This window comes from Thamnophis elegans, unplaced genomic scaffold (assembly GCF_009769535.1).
Source record: "Thamnophis elegans isolate rThaEle1 unplaced genomic scaffold, rThaEle1.pri scaffold_103_arrow_ctg1, whole genome shotgun sequence".
Lineage (NCBI taxonomy): Eukaryota > Metazoa > Chordata > Lepidosauria > Squamata > Colubridae > Thamnophis > Thamnophis elegans.
This window is the reverse complement of record NW_022473577.1, coordinates 101,390-128,929: the sequence shown is the minus strand read 5'-3', so window position 1 is coordinate 128,929 and position 27,540 is coordinate 101,390. Positions and strand designations below refer to the sequence as shown.

At 40.5% G+C, this 27,540-nt stretch overlaps 1 protein-coding gene across 1 annotated transcript in view; it reads right to left on the bottom strand.

The window, feature by feature from the left end:
* The window catches only part of LOC116523215 (collagen alpha-1(IX) chain-like), a 116,165-nt gene that overhangs the window by 21,762 nt on the left and 66,863 nt on the right, over positions 1-27,540 (bottom strand). The window contains exons 21-31 of the mRNA XM_032238303.1: positions 27,402-27,455; positions 22,589-22,642; positions 19,784-19,837; positions 17,960-18,013; positions 17,020-17,073; positions 16,774-16,827; positions 11,805-11,858; positions 7,327-7,371; positions 3,001-3,054; positions 2,824-2,877; positions 540-593 (exon numbers count right to left, since the gene is read on the bottom strand). Coding sequence (XP_032094194.1) covers positions 540-593; positions 2,824-2,877; positions 3,001-3,054; positions 7,327-7,371; positions 11,805-11,858; positions 16,774-16,827; positions 17,020-17,073; positions 17,960-18,013; positions 19,784-19,837; positions 22,589-22,642; positions 27,402-27,455 — 585 coding nt within the window. The remainder of the gene's footprint in view (positions 1-539; positions 594-2,823; positions 2,878-3,000; positions 3,055-7,326; positions 7,372-11,804; positions 11,859-16,773; positions 16,828-17,019; positions 17,074-17,959; positions 18,014-19,783; positions 19,838-22,588; positions 22,643-27,401; positions 27,456-27,540) is intronic.

Below are 27,540 nucleotides of genomic sequence, written 5' to 3'. Positions count from 1 at the left end.
TGATTAGCTGTTTTAGGGGGAAAGCACCTTCTTGATTTTATCAATCTGCTAAAACAATGGGGTCTTTATGGGTTCGGGGGAATGCCACAAGCCACCGAGCCTATGGTGCATTCCCTTCTAACAGAGAATTCTTTCAGAGCCTGAATATGGAAAGTGGCCTTCCAGCAGAAACCGCACAAATGAAATACGAAGACTTTCAAAGAAGGTATTCATGCTGGGTAGCAAAAAAGGAGGGGGAAGAGGGAGGTAGCCTTTTGGCATTCCTGTTCCTTATAAAGGTACAAGAATATTAAAATCTAACTTCACCCTGTAAGGAGTGAAGGAGCTTCCAATACTAAATGTTAGTTTTTTAAAAAGTAGATTTTTTTTTTTAGGAAGTTCAAATAGTGATGCAATTGAGCCAGGAGTTGAAAAATGAACCAAGTGGACAATGGTCCCTATTCACATTTCATCTTGTCGTTGCCTGAGTGAATGACCTGGTGATCGCAAACCCTTGACCAAGCAAACTAGAGGGATGGAAGTCAAGACTGCCTGCTTACCGTTTTACCTGGTGACCCTGGAGGACCAGCAGGGCCTGGCTCACCTCTGCTACCCTTTTAAGAAACAAAAATATATAGTGTTGAAGTAGAAACAGCTACATTTCTTGATGTGAAATTGCCTGTTTGGGAAGATTAATAGTGATATTTTACCAAAATCAAGCAGTTCAAAGTCTTCTAATAGCACAAAGAAGCATAACAGTGGAAAAGAAAGTTATTGTAAACAAAAAAACAAAAAAACTGCCCTACAATTGATAAAATGATAAAAACAATATTAATTAAATAAGAGAGATTGCTAATAAAATATGGTAATAAAACACCAGAGATAGCTAATAAATGCATACACGCTTTTTAAAAAGCCATCATATTGAGAGAGAGAGAGAGAGAGAGAGAGAGAGAGAGAGAGAATATATATATATAGCAACACAGATGTAAGAAAGGCAACATTAAAAAAAATGGCTTTCTGCCTGGATGGCTCCCAGAGTGAGCCGATAGACAGAAAAGTGTAGCAGTATGCTCCTCCAGTATTTGGGCATACCAGGGGTTGTGACATTACAGACAGACAGACAGACAGACAGACAGACAGAGATAGATAGATAGATAGACAGATACACACACATACAGTATATGTAAAGTCGCCTCGTCTCTTGAGAAATTTGTACAAGACTAATTGCTGAAAAGGCATGCGATTTGGTGAAAGTAACGCAGGATTCTGCTATCATATCTGAAATGATCCTCTGCTTGAGGAATGACATTTCCAAAACAAAAATAAAAATTCATAACTGTCTATTTGGCCGTTTCTTGAGAAGGAAGGCCCAGAGAATCTGTTCCTGCAAGAATCATGATGGACTACATAGGAAAATGTTTTGAAAGGAAGCTACTTTTGATTGATGGATTGTTTATGTGAAAAGCCAAGTCACTTTTAACACCAATGTTGGGGGTGGGTTGCTCCCGATTCCCATCTCGTGCATGCACTTTGTGCCCAGGTAGCGAACCGGTAGTAAAACCAGCAGCAACCCACCCCTCTCCAAGTGACAATACAGGTAGGCTTTCTTCAAGAAGATCTATCCCTAACCTGTTCCTTCAAGTCTCCCATCAGTTCCCTGGTACACTCGTTGCCTGTAACTGAATCCATCCATCTTGTGACTGGTCATCCTCTTCTTCTCTTTCCTTCCACTTTCTCAGTATTACATCCCTTTCCAGAGAGCTAGATTTCATAATGTGTCCATGGTCAAATAATTTTAGCCTGGTTATTTATGCTTTGAATGAGAACTCTGGGCTTATCTGTTCAATGAGACATTGCTCTATATTTTTGGTTGTCCATGGTATTGTCGGGAGTCTTCTCCAACACCAAAGTTCAAAGGCATAGATACTCTTCCTATCCTGCTTCTTTCAAGTCCAACTTCCACTTTCATGGATTATCCCAGAGAATACCATGGTTTGATCTTTGTAGGTGTGCATACATCACGGCATTTGAATTTTTTTCCAAGCTACTTTTGGGGAGCCACTATTATGCAAAAAAGCAGAGAGAGTCCAATAGCACTTTTTTCTACCATTAAATATTAAAAGACATGCTGTAAACTTTCAATGATCACTTCATTCGATACAGCAATAATATGAGCTGTAGCTCACAAAATCTCATGTCTTTTAATGTAACGTTAATCTGAAGAGGTTATCAAAGTCCTTTTAATTTGGGGTTACAATAAACTAACATGGCTGCCCTCCTACAATGATTATTTGAAATTCCACTGGCTTTTCATGTATATTACAAATATAAATGAAAGGAATTAGATTTATCTATGCAATGTGTAAATATTTCCTGTCAGAGAACTGCAAACTGGAAGCTATGCACTGAAAAGTTAAAAAAAAACAAAAAAACAGGGCCAGAATAAAAACAATAATGGATTGGATTCCATTTGCATTTAATTAAAATTAAACATCATTAATACAGGTTCCTATCCAAACATATATTTCATAATTCCCTTCTTTTCTTAAATGTATAACTTTTGAAGAACTCATAGCTCCTGAGAGCTGTTTTAGAATATTGGGAGTCAAATTCTCAGCTTCAATTTATTGAATATAAATCTATGTTTTACTGCATTTTGACGAGAGCAAAAATGAGAAAAACAGAGCAAGACAGAGAAAATAAAGGGAAGTTAAATGCACCACTTCTACAACTCTCCCAGTTTATAAATTACTTCTCATCAGAAGGTGATTTTTTTAAAAAACCTGGATCAGAAAAATCCAGAGCCTCAATCTAAACCAGAAACCGAGCAAATAAACTTACTGATGGGCCTTTGGGTCCCAGCGATCCTGGTTCTCCTTGCAATCCTGGTTCTCCCTGTTGGTGGGATTGTAAGAACAACACACTGTATATATGTAAAGATTGATACTTCAAAAAAGGCAAATCTTCTGGTTCAAAAACAAAAAAAGGGGGTAAAACTTGAGAAAGAAACTATCTTACAGCTTTGCCCGAATTTCCCATCAGGCCAGCTTTTCCAGGAGAACCAACATTGCCCTGTTGGAGAGAAAAGATTTTAGCACCTTTAAAATATAAGAACCACTTTCAGGCCATTTTAGGCTAAACCACTTAACCAGACAATCTTATTTAAAAATCTTTTTCACTAGTCTTCATTTTTCTACCTCGTGTCTACTTTCTCCTTATCTGATCCCATGAGATATGTTCAGGCAACAGAATCATTTTCTGTCCGATTCCCACCTCACCTACAATGAGATTGAGAGCAAATGTAGCCAATTATTTTTCTATGTCTGGACCATTTGGCTTCTAATGAACCGTCTTCCATTTTTTCAGAATGCTCATTCTTCTTTTGTAACTAAGAATGGGCAAACCTGCTTTTTAAACCAATTTGGTAATGCATTCGTTCTGCTTTTCAGTGAACGGATTGTGTGTCTTCCTTTTATTTTATATACAAGTGCATTCAGAAAGTATTCAGACCTCCTTCACTTTTGCCCTTTTGTTATGCTGCAGCCTGATTCTACAGGTGTTGAAATTCTTTTTTCCCCTCATTAATCTACACTCAGTACCCCATAATGATAAAGTGGGGGGGGGGAGTCTAGAAATGTCTGTAAATTTATTAACAAGAAAAAAAACCTGAAATATTATATTGGCATAAATATTCAGACCCTTTGCAACAGCACTTTAAATTTAGCTCACCCCCCCCCCGCCCTTCCCCCATTTTTCTTGATCTTTGCTAACACACCTTGATGTGGTAAATTAAATTGATTGGACATGATTTGGAAAGGCAGACACCTGCCTGTTGTAACCCAGCAGGAGCCGTTGGAGCTGCAAACAGATTCCGACAGTGAGGGGCCCTATGAGTCGGCTCTGGAAGATGTGGAGGACCTTGGATAGGTTCAGACTCCAATCAGAGACCAGCTGATAGCTTTTAACCAGTGGTGAAATTCAATTTTTTTTGTTACCGGTTTTGTGGGAGTGACTTGGTGGCATGGTGTGGCTTGGTGGGTGAGGTTTGGTGGGCATGGCAGGGGAAGGATACTACAAAATCTTCATTCTCACTCCACTCTGGAGCCAGCCAGAAGCATCATTTGCCCGTTCGCCGAACTACTCAAAATTTCCGCTACTGGTTCTCCAGAACCTGTGTCAGAACCTGCTGGATTTCACTCCTGCTTTTAACCCTGTATGAATATTCTATTTGAAATGTGATTAAAACGTTATTAATTAGCCACCCAGAATTTCCCAGGGTGAATTTATTGATTGCATTTGTACCCCCACTGCACCCTTGAGGCTTCTCTGTAACTTCACTAGAAGACACATATTCAGAATCCAATAAAATCCAGAGAGATAAACTATAGATAGCAAATAGTCAAAAAATGACAGAGAGAGCAAAATCTAAAAAGAAGTGTTGGGTCCTAAATGTCCTTCTGAACATGCTCTGCCTGCACCCTTCCCAGGTGGCAAATGAAGTCTAACTTCCAATGGGAGAGGATTCCTAGATAAGCAACACCTCCAAATGAAGAACCACCAGCTGGGCTCGATGACAAGAATAAATAGGTCAGGCTGACTCATGCAAGGAAACATAGTCCCAAAAGTAGCTTGGTTAAAAGCTTTAAAGGTCAACACCGACACCTTAAAAATTGCACCTGGAAGCTTATAGGAATGCAGAACATTAGCAAAGTTAATGCTGTCTGACCAGGGAATAGCACGTACTATAAAGGTTGCTGCATTAACGCAATCTAACGAAATTTGGAAGTGGTCTTTAAAGGCAAACCCATGTACAGGATGTTGCAGTAGTTTGACCAAGTATTCATAAGGGTATGATTTACTGAAACAACTTCTCACACTCCAGGTAGACTAGCCAAAGCTAGGTGAGGCTCTCCTGACCACAGCCTCCACCTACTCTTTAAGTGTGGGCTACAAGTTCAGGAGGACCTCCAAATTACAGACCTGCTCCCTCAAGGATAGTGATTCAAGAGAGGGCACCAAGGAATGATCACAGGGACAAGTCACCAGTTGCCAGTAGCTGTTGTGGCCTGCCAGTGGCCAGTGAGGAGGTTGGGGAGGAACAGGGTCCAGTCCTGGGGGCTGAGAAAAGCTCAGACGAGGGCTCTGCGTTGGAGGCAGAGAGGGAGCTAGATAGCAGGGAGGCAGAGGAACAGCTGAAGCCTGTTCCCGCTGTGTGCATGCGCAGAGCTGCCAGAACTAAGAAAGCAGGGTTGACGTGGGAGTAAAGACACACCTTGGAGGTGATTGGCCCCTCCTATAGAAAATAAAAGAGGAACAAATGGGGAGTGGGCTTTTGAAGGAAACAATTTGGTCATTCGGTCATTTCAAGAGTGGAAAGTTCTGTTTGTGACTATAGGAGAGACTGTGCCAAGTTTTGCCTTGCCCTGCCTTTGGAAACTAGTTATTTGGCAGTTCTCCAAACGAGATAAGGTTTGTGTTGATAAACATTCCTCTGAAAGACTGTTTGCTAAGCCTTGCTGACTGTGAATGAAAGGAATTCACAGTCATATAAATAAAAGGGGTTTTTGCTGGGATCAAGACTCTGTTTCTTGCTTTCTAAGGAAGCCTGGGTCAGAACAGTAGCAAACCAAGAACTCAATGATTTTGCCCAACAGATTGTCAGGGTCATCTCCAAGCACCCACCAGAAAGTAGCTGGATTCATAAGGTGCTTGAGGCAGACCATTCCAATGGGTCCCATCTTGTGATGCTACTGTATATGGGCAGCCAATAAGTTATAGCAAGCCTAGGAAATGATCCAACCATGACAAAAGGGCAATGATACTACTCTCCAGAGCCAGATCCCAAGGCAACTGCTACAAAGTCAAAATGAGTTTAACCAGAAGGTTACTGTGATAAGCTCTTTGTTGCTGTGAATCCTGAGCTCAATTCCCATTGCAGTTCCCATGGCATGAAATTTTAAGTTCCCCAATATCCAGGGGTGGGAGTGGGGGGAAAGGCTTATTCGGCAGCCCAGCTGTGCAACATACAACTTTGTTAAGTTTCCTCTTGTGGCTTAGCACAGACCTAGGCATTTTATGCCCAACCACCACCATATCTGGCCCTTTGGATCATGTGAGATCAATTGGAAATTAGAAATCAAATGTAAATAAGTCCACCATAAGGGACAGGAGAAGAAGCCAAGTTGGTTCCTTTGGTGGCTGTGAGAGGGTAAGAAGATGACAAAACTTTCCTGCACCTGCAAAATGCTCATCTGGAATAGCCAAAGTTGAAGTGATGGAATTTGAGGACATCAGGTTATACTGGTTTGGGTCCCCACAACAGTTCCAGTTTCTCATATGGCCCCTTAGGAAAATCAATTGCCCACCCCAGGCTTAGCATATTATATCAACCAACCTCTTTAACTGATTTACACCGCAGTTTAGCCTATTGCACAAATCCAGAGTAAATGGCTCTTTCATTAACCAGCTTAACGCTTACTGTAGGAAACCAGAGGTGGGTTCCTACCAGTTCGCACCTATTCGGTAGAACCGGTTCGTCAAATCTACCGAACCGGTTAGAAGAGGTTCCACCAGTGGACCCGGAAAGCAGGCCACACCTACAGAAGAGGTTCCAAAAATTTTTGAAACCCACCACTGGTCCTTGGATATGATTATTCTACACTATCAAGCTCATATTTATAAAACTCAGTGCCTCTGTGAAAGGTAAGGATGACTACTGCGTTTGTGGTGCAATCAGAACATTGCGTGTGTTGTAGTTGTTTTAACGCAAACCAAAGATGCCTTTTAAAAAACAAGTTGACATCATATTCTTATGCATGCCAGTGCTGTGTGTGAGGTAATTTAAGGTAGTTCTGACAAGTGTCGTCAGCATCTACATATCCGGTCATATGGGCGGCAAGCCACTCCCACAAAGGAGGCCACACCCACAGAGTAGGTTCGAACAATTTTTGAAACCCACCACTGTAGGAAACCCACCCATCCCCAAATTCTCACTTCAGTTTTGACTTGCTCTAACACTGCTACCAGAAGGAAATAAAAATTCAGAGTCAATAACTGTTTCAGGCTTTTTGAAAATAGTAGCTTGCAATCCCTGTAGACCCATTAATAAAATCAAGGTTGAAAAGAAGCTGGTGAAAAAGAATTTGGGCTGTGGGAACTTTGATCTAAATCTCTGCTCAGCCATGAAGCTTTCTGACTAAATAAACTTTCTCTCCTTCGACTTCAGCACTCTACAAAAGACACCGTAAATGGGATTGTCACATTTAGGCTACCAAGGGAAGGAATAAGTTACAGATCCATCTGCAAAGAGGATGGGCTATTTCCAAATTTCCTAAGATCCTTTACCTTTGAGCCAGCAACACCTTTTGCTCCAGCAGAACCAGGTAGGCCCTAAAAAAATAAAAAGATATTGAAAATATTTGAAATGTTGTAGAGAAATTTCTTAATGGAAATGTCAAAAGGTTGCTTTACTCTTGAAACACTGCAAATATTAATGAAGCGTTACATTCTCAAATTCACCAGGAACGTAAGAAAAATGAATGCTTCAACTCAGAATAAACAGGCACAAGGAAATTGGTGCGTCCTATTAAAATGATGGATATGTCCTACATACAGTATGTCCAATCCTAATGATGTACACTTATTAAAAAATGGTGTCCATTCAGATATGCATCAATGCAAAGCAACCCAGCATAGGTAGATAGTTCACAGAACACCGATGAGCTCTTAATGAGTTTTGGGAAGAGGGGAGGTCCTCAATTTTGCAAACTATACATCTATTTATTTTTTAATTTATTTATTGACCTTTATCCCATTTTATTATTTTATAAGTAGGCCAGAGGTGGGTTCCTACCAGTTCACATCTATTCGGTAGAATCGGTTCATCAAATCTACCGAACTGGCTAGAAGAGGTTCCACCAGTGGACCCGGAAAGCAGGCCACACCTACAGAAGAGGTTCCAAAAAATTTTGAAACCCACCACTGGTCCTTGGATATGATTATTCTACACTATCATGCTCATATTTATAAAACTCAGTGCCTCTGTGAAAGGTAAGGATGACTACTGTGTTTGTGGTGCAATCAGAACATTGCGTGTGTTGAAGTTGTTTTAACGCAAACCAAAGATGCCTTTTAAAAAACAAGTTGACATCATATTCTTATGCATGCCAGTGCTGTGTGTGAGGTAATTTAAGGTAGTTCTGACAAGTGTCGTCGGCATCTTCATATCCGGTCACATGGGCGGCAAGCCACTCCCATCCGGTCACATGGGTGGCAAGCCACTCCCACAAAGGAGGCCACACCCACAGAGTAGGTTCGAACAATTTTTGAAACCCACCACTGAAGTAGGCCCAGGCAATGAATATTTCAAATACCCCCTTTCTCCTCCTAATTTCCCCACAACAACGATCTGTGAGGTGGGTTGGGCAGAGAAAAAAGGACCAGCCCAAAATCACACAGCCACTTTTATGTCTAAGGTGGGACTATTACTCACAGTCTTACAGATTTCAAGCCTCAGCAATCTGGGAACATGTCGGGGACAAAGAATCAGGACCACACATTAAGTTCCAGTTAAGAGGATTTATTTGCTCTTGCCTGTACAACTAACTTTCAGCATTAACTTGGTGTTAGAGGAGGGTTAATGGAATTCAAGGGAGGGGGGGAGGCTGAACTTGGATTGCTAGTGGAAATGTAATTACTCTAGGCTGATTACTTGCTTGACTCCTTCCCCAGGCTCTGCCTCATATCCTATATCCAGAGGTGGGATTCAGCCAGTTCTCAATGGTTTGGGTGAACAGGCAGTAGTGGCTGTGGGAGGCTCCGCCCACCCACCCTGATGTAATGTGCCAGCACTATGCATGCACGGAAGGCCATGGGGTTAGGTTTAGGTTTAGGTTTCGTTTTATTTATATGCCGCCCTATTCCCAGCGGGACTCAGGGCGGCGCACAAACCCAAGGGGGGGAAGGGAAACACAAAAACTACAAATACAAGCATTTAAAAATAACCAACAGCCACACAAGTCGAGAGGGGAAGGGAAACTCATCAACCCCAGGCCTGCCAACACAGCCAGGTTTTAACGGCATGCGGGTGAAGTGTGCATGCGTTCACATTTGAGAACCATTAGGAACAATAATGGAATCCCACCTCTGCCAACATCACAACAGCAAAGGGCATTGCCTGGATCCATAAACTAGCAACACAATGGGAATAATTATGCATGCAGTTATTTGAACAGTTTGATTTGATCAATAACCAAACTGTTGATGTTCTGAATGTAGCAATAGATGACAGCGTTTCCAGAGAAAACAGCTTTTCATTACTATAGTTCCATGATGGTGAACCTATGGCACACGTGCCACAGGTGGCACGCGGAGCCATCTCTGCAGGCACACAAGCCGTGGCCCGGTCAGCTCCACTATTCATGTGCTCGTGCCTCCCACCGACCAGCTGATTTTTGGGTCTCTACTAGGAGATGTGCATTCATGCATGAGGGTGTGAGAGTCATATATTCATGCACAGGGGGTGAGGGGAATGCGGTGCCCTCCCCTGTGCCCTGTTTTTGGTTCCAGGGGGCTTCAGGGTGGCCTACTAGCACCTAAATGGGGGGTGGAGGGAGTGCAGGGGGGGTGGTCGTGCACATTTTTGCAGGGGCGGGACTTGATGGGGACATTACATTATGGGTGTCGGCACACACCCATGCGCACATTCAGCACTGAAGCAAAAAAGGGTTAGCCATCACTTCTATAGTTAATAGCCAGTTTTTTTCCTTCCCACAATAACAGGCCTGAATTTGAATATTTGCCTCCAGCCTCCTAAGTTTTTACAGAAAGGAATTGCATGGTCAACATGCAAAAAGAGTGATACTGATCTATTGGTTTTGGCTGGATTTGCATTAAAGAATTAGTACAGAAATTAAAAAGTGCCTAGATACTGCCTTATTTCATTCCTTTTTTTTTTTTAACTAAAAATCTCATTTTGGACTTTGTTTGTTTATTGGATTTATATGATGCCCTTCTCCCAAGGACTCAGGGCGGCGTACAACATTAAAAAAAGTTAAACATTACAAAAGTTTAAAAAAAATTAGATAGAGTATCCAAAAAACAAACCCAGTTAAGATTAACAATAACATTTAAAATTCGATTAAAATTAACAATAATCAATCATTTATTTTATTTTGTTCAGGCCAGGCCGGCTTGCTGGAAAAGCCAACTTTTTAGGGCGCGTCGGAAGGACTGGAGGTTGGGGATTATATGAAGCTCCGGGGGCAGCTCATTCCAGAGGGAAGGCGCTCCCACAGAGAAGGCTCTCCCCATGGGGGTCGCTAGCTGACACTGTCTGGCCGACGCGTGGCACGACATAACCGCGAACGTCAAAAGCGCGCCCACAACAGCGCGCCGACAGAAGCGCTATTTAACTTAAGGTAAGGTTTAGGGTTAGGTTTAGGGTTAGGTTTAGGGTAGGTTTAGGGAAGGTTTAGGGTAGGTTTAGGGTAGGTTTAGCGTTAGGTTTAGGGTTAGGTTTAGGGTTATTTTTAGGGTTATGTTACAGCGCGCTTCTGTCGGCGCGCTGTTGTCGCGCGGTTTTCACGGTGCGGTTTTGTCACCGCGCTTTAGTCACACGCGCTTTAGTCTACCGCGGTTTTGTGGTGGAACCTGGCCGACGGCACCCGGTAGGAGGCTACTGGTGGCAGTAGGTGGTCTCGCAGGTATCCTGGGCCTAAGCCATGGAGCGCTTTAAAGGTCATAATTAGTACCTTGAATCGCACCCTGAAAACAACCGGCAACCAGTGCAGGCCGCCTAAAAGAGGCGCAATATGGGAGCACCTAGATACTCCCAAGCTAAATTAAATTGCACTAAATTACTGTCATGCTCAACAAGAAAAACTGGTAATTAGCAATAGCAGTTAGACTTATATACCGCTTCATAGGGCTTTCAGCCCTCTCTAAGCGGTTTACAGAGTCAGCATATCGCCCCCACAGTCTGCGTCCTCATTTTACCCACCTCGGAAGGATGGAAGGCTGAGTCAACCTTGAGCCGGTGAGATTTGAACCGCCGAACTGCAGATAGCAGTCAGCTGAAGTGGCCTGTAGTACTGCACTCTAACCACTGCGCCACCTCGGCTCTATAATTGATGAAGATGTCACCAATTTCTCTCCCAGACTGTCTTTGGAGATTGAATTATAAACTGTCTTGATGAATGGATGAATGCAATGTAAAACATACCCAAGAACAGTGGATGTATCTTTCTACAAGGGTTAATTGATCTACCCTAAAGCCTTCTGTCACTTATCAACCAGTCAACCCTTTTCCAGGGTAGTACCTAGTGTATAATTTGCTATACTCAATGAGGTAATCACCCAGAAAATTTCCAATTTATTCATTATTTGAACTGTATTGAGCAATTTGCAAGAGTGGTTAACTTTTTAAGAATGAGTGCCTTTCCCATTTGCACTGTATACATAGACTATAAGCACACAATTTGATTCCTAAAATTAAAATTAAATTTCCAAAGCATGGTAAAATGACACCATTTTGATTGTTTATTTTTACAGTTAAGCCAAAAAACAAACATACACACACACACACACACACACACACACACACACACACACACACGTCAGCAACAAGATTTCTTCTTGGTAACATTACAATATACTTTGTCCAAATTTTAAAGTTTTTAGTTTTCACCATCATCTTGCTATTTGATTCAAAGCTGCTCTTATTGAAAATATAGCCAGACTCAATAAACACCCAGTTTCTGTTAGTTTGGAAATGTAACTTTACTTATATTTTAAAAATGGGAAAAAGTATAGAAAACACTTACAGGGATTCCCTGAATGCCTGTATCACCTGGAGGTCCTGGTTTTCCCAGTTCACCCTGGAAAAAAAAAATTGTATTTCAGGTGACTCTGAAGAAATCTTTGTAGGGAATCAAGCCATTTGCTTACATGCTATACAAAGTTATGTAGCAAGAAGAGAAATAAGTTTCCCACTTTGGCAAACACCATCCCTGCCCAGTGGTGGGTTGCCATTTGTTTATTACCAGTTTGCTCATGCGCGCATGCATCCAGGTGGGCGGAGCCTCTCACCACCGCCACTACCGGTTCGCCCGATCGGGGCCAAACCAGAAGAAACCCTCTTCTGTCCCTGCCACATTTGTTTAATGTGGTATTAAGCAAATGATCCAGTTAAAGTAAATCGGCAACATATGCCCAAGAAATAAAGACATAGTATATAGATATTATCCTGATAGAATAGGCCATTTAGCTCACCTTTCTATTTTCATAACAGGAAGGAAATTACCTCTGGAAATATCATATTGAAGATATATGGACTTCCTACGGTATTTACCAACACCTGCTAATTGGATCCTTATTCAGTGCTTCTATCCATCAAGCAAAGGTGATATTCATTGGTTCTCTCTGGTTGGGCAAACTGGTAGCAGTAGCTGTGCGAGGCTCCGCCTATTCACCCCGACATAATGCGCAACCTCCTGCGCATGCGCAGAAGATGGCGCACACAAGCGAAGCAAGCACGCATGCTCACAGTTGTGAACCAGTAGGGAAGGCAAGTTAATCCCACCACTGCCACCAAGCTATCTTTTTAAGGAAGCAGTCAAAACGTTGTAAAAAAATAATAACAGTTTAGATTAATCTAAACTGCTCAAAGTTAGTGCAACAGGAAGAAGCTGAGTTCAATGCAGAGATGTTATTGACTTCTTTTTTTATTTCCTTTGTCTTAATATATTTTAGACTGTGTTTGTTAAAAATCTATACCGTGTACAGGCTCTGGGAAGTCGGGGGGGGGGAAGGGAGGTGGCGTGTTAGGGGGGAGTGGGGATATATAGTATGTGTTAGATTTCAAAGTTACGCGATTGCACTTGTATACTGTTGCTCTTTAATTCCAGTGTAAAAATAGGACAAGCTGAATATATTAATAGATAGTAGAAATACACCGAAGGGAGGAGTAGAGGGATAGAAGAAAGAGGGGTAGAGAGGGTGGGAGAGAGGATTGGAGGGAGGGTGAGAAGGAAGGGAGGGAGTGTACCGGGAGAGAGGAGTGGTAGAGTGGGAGGGGAAGTAGGGTAGAGGGGAATGATGGAGGGAAGATGGAAAGTTGGAGGGGGCGAAAGAAAGGGTGTATGGAGGGTCGAAGAGGTACATTGGGTTTCTATTTTGGGGGGTGTTGACAAGAGGAATGGCTGTGTTTATTGTTTAATGTTATATGGCCCCCGGTTGTGCACAGTATATATGTGACTGTACGAAAATGGAAATGGAAAATAAAAACACATTTACATTAAAAAAAAAAACATACGCAGATATTATTCATTCAATATGCAACTAACATGTATATAAAATACTAATTAAGAGATGCCTGTAGCTAGAGCAATATTTCTCAACTTTGACAATTTTAAGATGTGTGGACTTAAGCTCTGCAGGTAGCATAGGTTGAGAAACATCGATCTAGACTAGATAGAAAGTATCTATACTACTTGTCACAAATAAGAAGACAAGCAGAAGAGACATGTTCACTGGGTAACTCACCAAACATCTTGTCTTGCCCCAGGCTTATCATCCCCACGGGGGGAGAAGTAGCTAGACACATATCTTACACTGCATGAGTGACAATCACTAGGATTTTCTCTGGCATGGATCTGCCATTAACTCTTTGGGAGCAAGCCCACCTTAAGAAAGGGACAGCTACTATGACTGATCAAGCCAAAGAAATAGGCATTTCCCTGCCTCGGGAAGTAAATGTTTGCAGGGAAATAATTAAAAAGATATAAATGGAGGCATGTGAACTTGTGCTGGAAACACCATTTATAATTTGTTGGGCTCTGATGATACTGATCTTCTTTTGAGTTGTTGAGTTGTGTACATGAAGATCCCATTAGTCACACCAAAGTGACATCTGTTTCAACATTTGTCTTCACTCAGTTCTGGCTTTGAGCAACCGGGTCAGGTACAGATAGAGGGTTTTCCTTGCATTTAGTACACAGAATCATTTCTCATTTGGAAATATATCCACTTCTGCACAGAGCAAATTAGCCATAAGGGCTGGTGGGCATCTGTAGTTCTATCTTCCATGAATTGGCAAATCTTCTCTGAAAGCTATCTATATTTGTTACCATCAGCACATATTCTGGTATGCATGTATTTGATTTATATCCTATCTTCTCATTTGACTGTTCAAGGAGACTAACCCGAAAATGGAGTTCTTCTGGAGACCTTTCAGCAGTTAATTGGATGATGTATTCTACTTGATTATGATAGGATGCTCTGATTAATTTATGAATTGCTGAAATTAATAACTTTTACTATGGATATTTCAATGTTAAATAAATTAATTTTTGGTTTACCATGAACAGTTTGGTTTATGCTTCGTTATTTGCCCACTGTGCAATTCAGCAGTGTACATGACAGGCAGATAGCAACAGGCAGACAGATAACCGAATAAGATAGTTCAATCAAATACAGAATCCCTTTTTTTTAAAAAGCATATGAAAACTAGTTACAAAATTCAAAAAAACCCTCAATTATTTCTTTTGATTTACATTCCTTTTTTCCTCCTATCCGATAGGGCCTATTGTATTCAACCCACCTTGGCCTAAACATCGCATGTTTAATTTTGAAAACTGAAAGCAGGTACTGCTGCTCCATAAGCATGCTGTGATGAAATCATATTTGCCATCAGAGGTGGTTGCATTCTTTTCCTTATATCATCTCTGTAAACGTGGGCAATAGAAGTGCAGTTTGAGGATGTTCCTCGCATATTTTGAAGAAGACGTTGTTTGGTATGGAATTTATGAGCCAGAGTCCTCTTTAGCTTATTTAATATTCTATCTAGATCGTTTTCAGCTAAGTGGTTCTTACACAAAAGCAACCATTTCTACCTGTTGTTTGTCCATTATCCAGTGTTTGTGTGTGCATATGCGTGTGCATGCACACAAACATGGGCTACTAAGACAAACAATAGGTGGAGATAGATAGATAGATAGATAGATAGATAGATAGATAGATAGATAGATAGATAGATAGATAGATAGATAGATAGATAGATAAGTAATTAAGGAGGTAGGTAGGTAGGTAGGTAGGTAGGTAGGTAGGTAGGTAGGTAGGTAGATAGATAGATAGATAGATAGATAGATAGATAGATAGATAGATAGATAGATAGATAGATAGATAGATAGATAGATAGATAGATAGATAAGTAATTAAGTAGGTAGGTAGGTAGGTAGGTAGGTAGGTAGGTAGGTAGGTAGGTAGGTAGGTAGGTAGGTAGGTAGGTAGAAAGAAAGAAAGATAGATAGATAGATAGATAGATAGATAGATAGATAGATAGATAGATAGATAGATAGATAGATAAGTAATTAAGGAGGTAGGTAGGTAGGTAGGTAGGTAGGTAGGTAGGTAGGTAGGTAGATAGATAGATAGATAGATAGATAGATAGATAGATAGATAGATAGATAGATAGATAGATAGATAGATAGATAGATAAGTAATTAAGTAGGTAGGTAGGTAGGTAGGTAGGTAGGTAGGTAGGTAGGTAGAAAGAAAGATAGATAGATAGATAGATAGATGATAGATAGATAGATAGATAGATAGATAAATAGATAGATAGATAGATAGATAGATAGATAGATAGATAAGTAATTAAGTAGGTAGGTAGGTAGGTAGGTAGGTAGGTAGGTAGGTAGGTAGATAGAGAGAGAGAGAGAGAGAGAGAGAGAGAGAGAGATAGAGAGAGATAGAGAGAGAGAGAGAGAGAGAGAGATAGATAAGTAATTAAGTAGGTAGGTAGGTAGGTAGGTAGGTAGGTAGGTAGGTAGGTAGGTAGATAGATAGATAGATAGATAGATAGATAGATAGATAGATAGATAGATAGATAGATAGATAGATAGATAGATAGACAGATCCACCTATTGTTTGTTTGTTTGTTTACACACACACACACATTTTGCCGCCAAAAAAGGCATCAGGTCTTATTTTAAATGACTCACCTCACTTGTGCTAGATGCACACACATGCGCGCGCACACACACACACACACACACACCTCTTTTTCACTGTCAAGGACATCAGGAACTTCTTCATCCAGCAAGGTTTTCCTGAAGGCCTCTGTAGCTGATAACAGAACTCCATAACAATCTGGAGATCTGTTATAGGCTACAGAAGCCTTCAGGAAAGCCTTACCAGCTGCAGCAAAAGAAATGGATCAAGGTATGTGAGGCCCGGTTGCGACTATTTGAAGATAAGTAGTAGGGAAGCTCAACCACCTACCCATCTCCGCACTTGCTTAATTTTTACCAGTGCACCCTGGAGTGGGCCTTAATTAGGCCTTAAGGGTCTTAATTAGGGCTTATTTTGAGGGTAGAGCTTATATTGGGCATACATGTAAAAATCAAGGTAGGACTTACATTCTGTGTAGGTCATATTTTTGGGGAAACATGGTTTATATTCATATATACATATACATACATATCCACAGCTGGATATTATTATAGTAGTCTTTGACTTAGGATAACAATTGGAAGCAGAATTTCTGTTCCTAAGCAAGACAGTTGTTAAGTGAGTCTTGCAATCATTAAGCAAATCTGACTTCCCCTACTGACTTTGCTTGTCTGAGGACACCAGCCATTGTTATAGTCTTTCAGTTTGGTGGTTCTATTTTATTAATAAAAGCTGAGAATACTATTCAACTAACTGATCTACCGGTACTTCTCCATAATATTTTCCTGGTCCCCACTTGGCTATATTAAATTGTAACAGATATATTAACTTCACTTTAAGTACCTTGGCTCCTGGCATGGCAGGTATACCTTCACGGCCATCAACTCCAGGTAAGCCCTGGAAGAAGAAACAGCGCTGTATTTTATATACTGGTATCATAGAAGTCACTTTCCCAAAAGGTTTCCACAATTATGGCCACTCCTATAAGTCAGACAAACTTTTGCCTGGCCGTCTAAGGCAACATACATTTCCATTGTTGGAAATATAAATAATAAATTCCATTATACGTGAGAATCGTGGCATACATACCGTTTCTCCTTTTGGCCCAGGAAATCCTGTGATTCCTCTAATGCCTTGTGGACCCTAAAAATAAGAGGTATTTTTTAAAAAAAACAAAAACAAAAGATGTTGAAAGTATGACACGCATGTCAGTAGATATGAGTAAAGCAAAGGAAATGACACATTTCAGATACTCTTAAGATTGGGTATCGGCCAGAGGTGGGTTCCTACCAGTTCGCACCTATTCGGTAGAACCGGTTCGTCAAATCTACCGAACCGGTTAGAAGAGGTTCCACCAGTGGACCCGGAAAGCAGGCCACACCTACAGAAGAGGTTCCAAAATTTTTTGAAACCCACCACTGGTCCTTGGATATGATTATTCTACACTATCATGCTCATATTTATAAAACTCAGTGCCTCTGTGAAAGATAAGGATGACTACTGCATTTGTGGTGCAATCAGAACATTGCGTGTGTTGAAGTTGTTTTAACGCAAACCAAAAATGCCTTTTAAAAAACAAGTTTACATCATATTCTTATGCATGCCAGTGCTGTGTGTGAGGTAATTTAAGGTGGTTCTGACAAGTGTCGGCGGCATCTTCATATCCGGTCACATGGGCGGCAAGACACTCCCACAAAGGCAGCCACACCCACAGAGTAGGTTCGAACAGTTTTTGAAACCTACCACTGGTATCGACATTACCTCCCATCTATTTTTTGCTTTCTAAGTTCTTTTTCGTGCAGCTTTCAATATGTACTGGGTTAGTTTCATCACAGAATAAGTTCATGTTAAAGGCAACAAAACTTACACACTTAGATAAGTGGAACCTGTGTTATTATATGAAATAAACTCTGCACAAACCCCATGGGTCATATTTGGATTTGCATTCCAACCAATATCCCTAGTTTTAGCTGGCAAAATGGAGATTTTCTTATTTTTCTCAGTTATTACAAGGCTATTAAAAACTTACTCTCTCTCCTTTGGGGCCTGTTTCTCCCAGTGAACCTCGTGGTCCCAGATCCCCCTGGAAAGGAATGTGGATAGTGATTAGCAAATCTCTGAGCAATTCCTTGAAACAACCTGTGGGAAGTTATCATCCAGCCCTCTCCCAGAAAAATGAAATATCCTAGGAAATATTGAAAAGGCAGAATATTTCTCTGGATATGAAAAGAAAGAAACATGCTTTAAAAGACAGAATAGTTGCCTGTAGCTTCCTGCCCGTCCCCACTGTTAATGAGCCATTAAGAAGGCCAAGCTAGTCCCTTTTACATAATAAAGACTTCTCCACTGCAACCCCAGGGGGGATGGGAGTAAAGTCATGATAATATTGGCCCTTTACTCAACTGACCACATGGCATCTGAGAACTCAACTAAACCTGGATTCAAAACACAGCCCAGAGAGTTGCCCCTGCATGGCCCTATGGGAGTCTGACAACCAATCAGAATATATTTCTTACACAGGAACAGGAAACAGAGAGGTGGGACTAAACAGGTTATAAAAAGCCTAGCAAGCCCCTCCCTCAGCCCTTCTCTTCTTCTCCAGCAACTTTGAACCATGTGATCACCTTTTAAGGTTCATGGCTCAAGCCATGTGGCCCTGTCCAACAATAAACCATCTTTCCAAGCAGCATCCATGTCTCTAGTATCTTTTTCCACATTTGGAGCCGAACCCAGAAGGACATTTCTTTCATCAAACCATATCAGAGTGATTACCAATTACGGAAAATGCACATCGACACCAATTGTAGCTTCTCATATTAGGAATCCTCTGTAGCTTGCCCTGAAGCAAATATGTTCCTCTAATTATTTTTCCAGACTTTCAACATATGGTGCCATAGTTAGTTTGTCCAGAAAGATAAACACTATCCATCTTTCCTGGTTTTGCCTCAAAAGCGATATTATTCCACTTCAATACAAGGCATGTCCAACAGTCAGCCTTCTTTAAATTATTCTGAAACCAAAAACTCACCTTTCTCATTCTTTTAAGAACCCAGGAGGGAGAAGAGAAGGGAAAAGCAGATCTTTGGGGTGGCAGTTCTGAGGTTCCCAAGAGACCATGTCCCCAGGACAGAAGAGCGACTCTTCCTCTTCCAAATCCCAAAAGTACAGTCACCCCACCCCAATTTATACTCTAAAGTGCTGCAATGAAATGTTAAGGTTCCTTTTCTGGCTCTGCAGAGCAGCAGCAGGAGGGAGGGGAGGGTTTTGTGTGCACACCTGCCGCTTGTGCAAATGCGGTTTCACACATCTGCCTATCGCTGGTACAGGGACGTGCAGTCACTAGAGGCAAGGGAGGCAGAGCCTCACCAGTCTCCTCAGGAAAAAGAAAGAAACTCAATTTTTTAAAAAAATAATATAAAGCCAAGATAGTTGCTACCAGATTCCAGGTCACAGTGGCTTGGTGTCTGCTTAGTGTTAACCAAAGCAGGAGGCGAGAGAACTCACCTTTGCTGCAGACCCGGGCGCTTGGCTGCTCCCGCGATGCAAATCCCCCCCCCCCCGCCAAGGCCGACCGCTGCCCTGCTGAGCTGCTTCGCAAAAGGATGCCCAGCTGAGCCTCACCAGGTATAAACCTCACCACACGTCACTGCGCTGGTACCAGTCCACAAATCAGGAGTTGGTGACTTCTGTGTTAGGGCACTTACCGTGGTGTCTTGAAAATTAGCGCTTGTTTGTTTGTTTTGAATGAAAATTGAGTTAAGGGGCTTTGTTAATGTCAGGGTGAAGACAGGGTGAAGATATCCTGATGCCATCACCAGGCTAAAAGACTTTAGGTTTAGACAGATTAACTCACAGCTGCTCCAGGAAGACCTTGGGGACCAGGCTCTCCATCAAAACCACGAACACCCTATATTGTAAAGACCAAGAAGTACGATTATTACGATTCAAGATCGCAAGGTATTCTTATCATGATTCATGACACAAAATTTTGCTATTATTCTCTCACCAATTCTGCTCCACCAAGGTGGATTACATATCTATAAAGAGCCTTGAAGATCAGGATAATTTTGGGATGGTTGAATTTCATGGAATTCCATGGAATAAACCATGGTGAGTTGTCTCCATGTAAAAAAGGTATAGTTAGAATGAAGTAAAGGATTTAAATGATTAAGAAAACTGCTAAAAATACAAGCCAACAATTAAAGGCCCATTTAGGGAAGGAAATGTCTGAATAATAAGGAGAATGTCTCTTTTCTCAATTTAAACAGGGAATGCGATCCAATTATAGAGAAGACCTAGATTGCTGTCGGAGAAGCCAATCGTGTCTTTAAGTAAACCTTCCTAGATGAGATTCGGTCAAAGAATAATCTCACTCTGCCTTTCACATCAGCCAGTCCACACACTGTCACATTTGAAACATCCTAACAAGCACTTCTGTATATCATCAAGATAAATATTGGGAATCTGTGTGAAGTTTTCTACACAGAAGTAATCTAGGTTTGAGATTTTTTTAAATCTTTTTTTTGGTATTCTCAAGGTTATCTTGGCTGATGAACATTTGTACTGTAATTTCCAAATTAGATAAAAAAGCAGTTGCAGTAATCAGGTCAAGTGGTTAGTACATTAGCTGAAGTTGATTAAAAGTTGTTCCTTGCTATTATCTCAGTCTGACAAATTAGTGATGCTGAACCAGAAGCACACCCCAAATGGGCATCTACTCCTTCTGGTAGAACATACCTCATTCACAACTAAAAGACCTCTTATTTGTGTAGGGTTGATATATCTGGTTCACATATTTATACATTAAACAGAAAGGGATATTAAATTGCATAGTTGAAGATCACTTGGTTTACCACCAAATTTTGACAGTACAAACTGGGTTTGTTCTGGAAACCATAAAACAAGTGTTAAACTATGTGATGAATTAGAATATACTCTTCGTTGTAGAAGTACCTCAGAATTTTTTTCATTACAAGCAAAAAGAAAGCTAGCGTAATCAAGAAACTCTGTCTTAGAGAAAGCCTATAAACACTGAATCTAATAGGGCTGTATGGCAAATCATAAATAGAGTTTGAATAGTGAATGTGCTGCTTATATTAATAGTGTGTTGTTCTTACTTGATGAAATATTAATATTGATAATCAATACAACAGTGAATCATGTGAATAATGTTAAGGTTTAAGAAAACAAAATACAGATGGCAAAAAAATCGGTTAGCAAAATATTTTAATCTCCCATCATCTCAAACAGGGGTATCAATCCTTGGCAACTTTAAGACTTGTGGACTTCAACTCCCAGAATTCCACAGCCAGGCATTCTGGGTAGGGAATTCTGTGATTTGAAGTCCACAAATTTGCCAAAGTTGGACACCCCAGACCTGAAGGGACGTTGCTCAGAGCATTTGCACCATTGTAGCAGTTGGATATCTAGCCCTAAAAATGTAGAATTGGAGAATCTTTATCTTTCAGAAAAATGGGAATATATATTCAGATTTATAGATTATACAAGCTTATCTACATATACCCTAGTGGGAAAAGAAGCATTTTTTTAAAAAAAAAAACCAACAGTTTCAATATTAATATTAAAAATTCTTATTACATTTTTAGTAAGTAAATATTCCAGTGACTGTTTTAGTTTCATTCTTAAACCGCAAACCATAAGAAACGTAGAATTGGAGAAACTTTATCTTTCAGATAAATGGGAATGTATATTCAGATGTGTAGATTAGTATACAAGGGTATCTACATATGCGCTAGTAGTAAAACACTAACATAAGTTTAAAAAAGCAATAGTTCTAACATTTATGTTAAAGATTTTTATTGCATTTTTAGTCATTAAATATTCCAGTGACTGTTTTAGTTCCATCCATATATAATAGGATCATAGATACTAAACAATAGGATTAGGCCATCCTTTGGGAAATAATGACTATGATTATTCTCTGAGGATCAGATTGAGGCATGCACTCCCCAATGTCCATTCAAGGCAAGGTGAAGAAGCAGCAATGCGAGATTCACAATGTACATTTCAAGTAATATCCACCATGCCCTTAAGAACGTCCTCACCAGAGGTGGGTTCCTACCAGTTCGCACCTATTTGGTAGAACCGGTTCATCAAATCTACCGAATCGGTTAGAAGAGATTCCACCAGTGGACCCAGAAAGCAGGCCACACCTACAGAAGAGGTTACAATTTTTTTTGAAACCCACCACTGGTCCTTGGATAAGATTATTCTACATTATCATGCTCGTATTTATAAAACTCAGTGCCTGAGGATGACTATTGCGTTTGTGGTGCAATCAGAACATTGCGTGTATTGAAGTTGTTTTAATGCAAACCAAAGATGCCTTTTAAAAAACAAGTTTACATCATATTCTTATGCATGCCAGTGCTGTGTGTGAGGTAATTTAAGATGGTTCTGACACGTGTCATTGGCATCTTCATATCCGGTCACATGGGCAGCAAGCCACTCCCATCCGGTCATATGGGTGGCAAGCCACTCCCACAAAGGAGGCCACACCCACAGAGTAGGTTTGAACAATTTTTGAAACCCACCACTGGTCCTCACATATCAATTCTTCTGTAAAGCAAGAAACTACTCAATTAAACAACATTGCCAATCGATTTGAAATCACAAATGTATAGTTGATACTACTTACTTTATCTCCTTTAGGACCCATAATGCCAATGAAACCTCTTAACCCTTGAGGTCCCTGAAATGGAAAAGATTCATGAAAACATGAAGCTCATATACATGATTAACCACATACAAATATATGTATTCCTTGAATAAAAGAGTTTTTAAGCCTCTTCTATGTCTATTCTTTTGAGCAAAAATTGTGTCTTACTTTAAAGCTTTTCTACTGTTCTTTTCTACTGTTCTTTGGAAAGACAGATACTGAAAGTGAAACTCACATTCTTTGGCCACCTAATGAGAAGAGGGGACTCATTGAAAAAGATCCTGAAGTTGGGAAAGATTGAAGGCAAAAGGAGAAGGGGACAGCAGAGGATGAGATGGCTAAGATATATAATCAATGCAACGAACATGAATTTGAGCAAACTCTAGGAGACAGTGGTGGACAGGGTAGTCTGGTGTGTCCATGGAGTCATTAAAAGTTGGACGTGACTGAACAACAACAAAACCTTAAACATTTTATATGTTTTTTTGGTCTCCATCTGCATGAACTCAGAACTTCCAAAATGATGTACTGTGAGTCATCTTTTGTGAAATCAGCTCCCAGAAATAAAATCACCTTTCTTTTTGTTACTATTCAGAAGATTGTGAAACGTTGGCTATTCTTAGAATCCTATGGAGATGCAACTAATGACATGTTGTTACTTTAATTTTATGTCATGTATTATTATTGTTGTTGTTGTACAATTGTATCACAGCGGCCAGTTGTTTCGCCGAATTTGGCATTGGTTACTAGTCGGGCCCCACCCAGGGGCCTAGGACGTCGTAACGTATTTTCGTAATATGCGTGCAGATCCAAGCAGTGCGGCTTTTTGCATTTGACTGATGGTGATTTTGTCAATTTTTAACTGTTTTAAATGTAATTCCAGTGCTTTTGGAATAGCACCCAGTGTGCCAATTACCACTGGAATTACCACTGCTGGTTTGTGCCATAGTCGTTGAATTTCGATTTTTAAGTCCTGGTATCTTGCGATTTTTTCATGTTCCTTCTCGGCGACCCTGCTATCACCTGGTATTGCGATGTCTATGATTGTGACCTTATTTTTCTCAACCAGTGTGATGTCTGGTGTATTATGCGCCAGTATTTTGTCGGTTTGTATACGGAAATCCCACAAGATCTTGACCATCTGATTTTCTGTGACTTTTTCAGGCTGATGTTCCCACCAGTTTGTTGCCGTTTTAATATTATAATTTTTGCACAAATTCCAATGGATCATTTGTGCTACTGAATTGTGCCGCAATTTATAATCAGTCTGCGCGATTATTATTATTATTATTATTATTATTATTATTATTATTATTATTATTCAATTGTATCACAGCGGCCAGTTGTTTCGCCGGATTTGGCATTGGTTACTAGTCGGGCCCCACCCAGGGGCCTAGGACGTCGTAACATATTTTCGCAATATGCGTGCAGATCCAAGCAGTGCGGCTTTTTGCATTTGACTGATGGTGATTTTGTCAATTTTTAACTGTTTTAAATGTAATTCCAGTGCTTTTGGAATAGCACCCAGTGTGCCAATTACCACTGGAATTATCACTGCTGGTTTGTGCCATAGTCGTTGAATTTCGATTTTTAAGTCCTGGTATCTTCCGATTTTTTCATGTTCCTTCTCGGCGACCCTGCTATCACCTGGTATTGCGATGTCTATGATTGTTGTTATTATTATTATTATTATTATTATTATTATTATTATTATTATTATTATACAATTGTATCACAGCGGCCAGTTGTTTCACCGGATTTGGCATTGGTTACTAGTCGGGCCCCACCCAGGGGCCTAGGACGTCGTAACGTATTTTCGTAATATGCGTGCAGATCCAAGCAGTGCGGCTTTTTGCATTTGACTGATGTTGATTTTGTCAATTTTTAACTGTTTTAAATGTAATTCCAGTGCTTTTGGAATAGCACCCAGTGTGCCAATTACCACTGGAATTATCACTGCTGGTTTGTGCCATAGTCGTTGAATTTCGATTTTTAAGTCCTGGTATCTTGCGATTTTTTCATGTTCCTTCTCGGCGACCCTGCTATCACCTGGTATTGCGATGTCTATGATTGTGACCTTATTTTTCTCAACCAGTGTGATGTCTGGTGTATTATACGCGAGTATTTTGTCGGTTTGTATACGGAAATCCCACAAGATCTTGACCATCTGATTTTCGGTGACTTTTTCAGGCTGATGTTCCCACCAGTTTGTTGCTGTTTTAATATTATAATTTTTGCACAAATTCCAATGGATCATTTGTGCTACTGAATTGTGCCGCAATTTATAATCAGTCTGCGTGATTTTTTTACAGCAGCTGAGTATGTGATCAACAGTTTCATCAGCTTCTTTGCAAAGTCTGCATTTGGCATCATCAGAAGATTTTTCGATTTTGGCCTTAATGGCATTTGTGCGGATAGCTTGTTCTTGCGCAGCCAGGATTAGTGACTCTGTTTCTTTCTTTAATGTACCTGTTGTTAACCATAACCAAGTTTGTTCACTGTCCACTTTATCCTTTATTTTTTCCAGAAATTGGCCATGCAGTGCTTTGTTCTGCCAACTCTCCATTCTTGATTTTATCACATCTTTTCTGTATTCTTGTTTCGTCTGTTGGGCCTTCAGTAGATTTTTGTTCTTTACTTCGATTAATAGATGTTCTTGACTTTCTTTTAAATAATCAGCCAGTGCATGTTTTTCTTCTTCAACTGTTTGCTTCACTTGTAATAATCCTCTGCCACCTGATTTTCGGGGCAGGTACAGTCTATCAGTATCACCACGTGGATGTAAACTGTAGTGCATTGTCATTAGTTTCCTGGTTTTTCGGTCCAAAAGGTCCAAATCAGCTTGTGTCCAGTTAACTATACCAGCTGTGTATCTTATAACTGGTATTGCCCAGGTATTTATGGCCTTGATTGTATTTCCACCATTCAATTTAGATTTTAAAATTTTCCTAACTCTGTTGGTGTACTCTCGCCTGACAATAGTTTTTACTTCTCCATGCTTGATGTTATCCAACTGCAGAATGCCTAAGTATTTGTAGGCTTCATTTTCATTGCATTTAATTAATTGGCCATTGGGCATTTCAATTCCCTCACATGCAGTGATTTTGCCCCTTTTTATGGATACAGTGGCGCATTTTTCCATGCCAAACTGCATTGAAATATCGGTGCTGAATATTCGGACTGTGTTTGTCAATGATTGGATTTCTATTTCTGACTTTCCATAGAGTTTCAAATCATCCATATATAGTAAATGTGAAATTTTTTCAGCTTCTTTGGCTGTTTGGTAGCCTAATTTCATTTTTTTTAAGATTATTGATAGTGGGATCATTGCGATTATTATTATATGGATTGCAGAATTTATTATCAATTGTGAGAGCTGCTTAGATTTGTTCTTGATTGGTGTGGTGTGAAAGTGCTTGCAGTTAAGTCTAAAGAAACAGCCATCAACACACATACTTTGATACTACAAGGAGTTCTTGACTTCAAACATTCATTTAGTGACCATTCAAAGTTACAACGGCACTGAAAAAAGTGACTAATGCAGTTTTTCACATTTACAAAAATTGCAACATCCTTGGGGGTCACGTGATCAAAATGCGGGTGCTTGGCAACGCTACATGTATTTATGAAGGTTGCAGTGTCCTGGAGGCATGTGATCCCCATTTGTGACCTTCTGACAAGCAAAGCTAATCGAGAAGCCAGCTTCCCTTAAAAAGCATGTTACTGTTGTGGCCCAGCAGGAGCCGTTGGAGCTGCTACCAGACTCCAACAGCGAGGGGTCCTATGAGTCGGCCCTGGAGGATGTGGAGGACCCTGGACAAGGTTCCGACTCTGAGCAGGGCACAGAGAGACTAGTTGGTCACCAGGTGGCGCCTGAGCCTTGGAGACAAGGGAGAGTGATCCAGAAACCAGCAGTGAATTGTTCCTGGATGCACGCCATCGAAGAGCTACTCGGCGTCAAGAACAATTACGCAATTACAGGAGGTAATTGCACTCAGCTGGTGGTCATTAGGCTCCTCTCCAGACTATAAAAAAGACTGCTTGTGACACGCCCCTCTTGCAGAAGTCAACGCATTGATTAAAGAGAACGTAACTAACTTGACAGGCTGGATTGCTGCCAAGGTTTGTCTGAATTGCTGCCAAGGTTTGTCGGACTTGCTGCCAAGGTCCTTATATGTTTGTTTGCTTGGCTTTCAGCCACCGAGATTTTGGCTTCTTGCTATTAAAAGTACATTCTAGTTAAGCTTGTCTTGGCTTTCCTTTCTGGACAGAGGAGGGGGTCAGAACATGTTTCTAACTTAACAACTGCTGTGATTCACTGTACAAATGTGCCAAGAAAGACTGTAAGATGGGGCAAAACTCACTTAATATCTCTCTTGCTTAGCATTGGAAATTTTGAGCTCAGTTATGACTGTAAATTGAGGGCTACCTGTATGGGAAGAAGACGTGACTCAGGCATAGCTGCTTCTCACAGTTGTCAGTTTCCTTCCTACTGTGAATGGGATACCTATTTATTGTTATCCTTTCAGTCTGGTTCAAGGCAGGTAACAAATTAAGCAATTGGTTTCAACACTGAATGTGCTGAAGAAAAATGCAGGCAGTTCTGGTTTCGATTAGTAGGGAACGCAGGAGAAAAAGGACTCCCACTAGTTTGATCATGAGACGGTCATGAAACAGTCAGATCAGGAACTTATAAATGATAAGAAATAGAGGACTATTGGCTTCACTTGATTTTTTACATCTCAATATGATGAAACGCAACTAAAAAGTTAAATAAAAGGAAAAACTTTACTGGAAGGCCCTGATCTCCGATGTCACCAATTCGTCCTTGTTCGCCTTCTTCTCCCTAAAAATATATACAAGGCACAAGTTAGTTAACAACACATTCTAAAAATTAGCATACATAATTTACTCTGTTTCCCTCGATATTA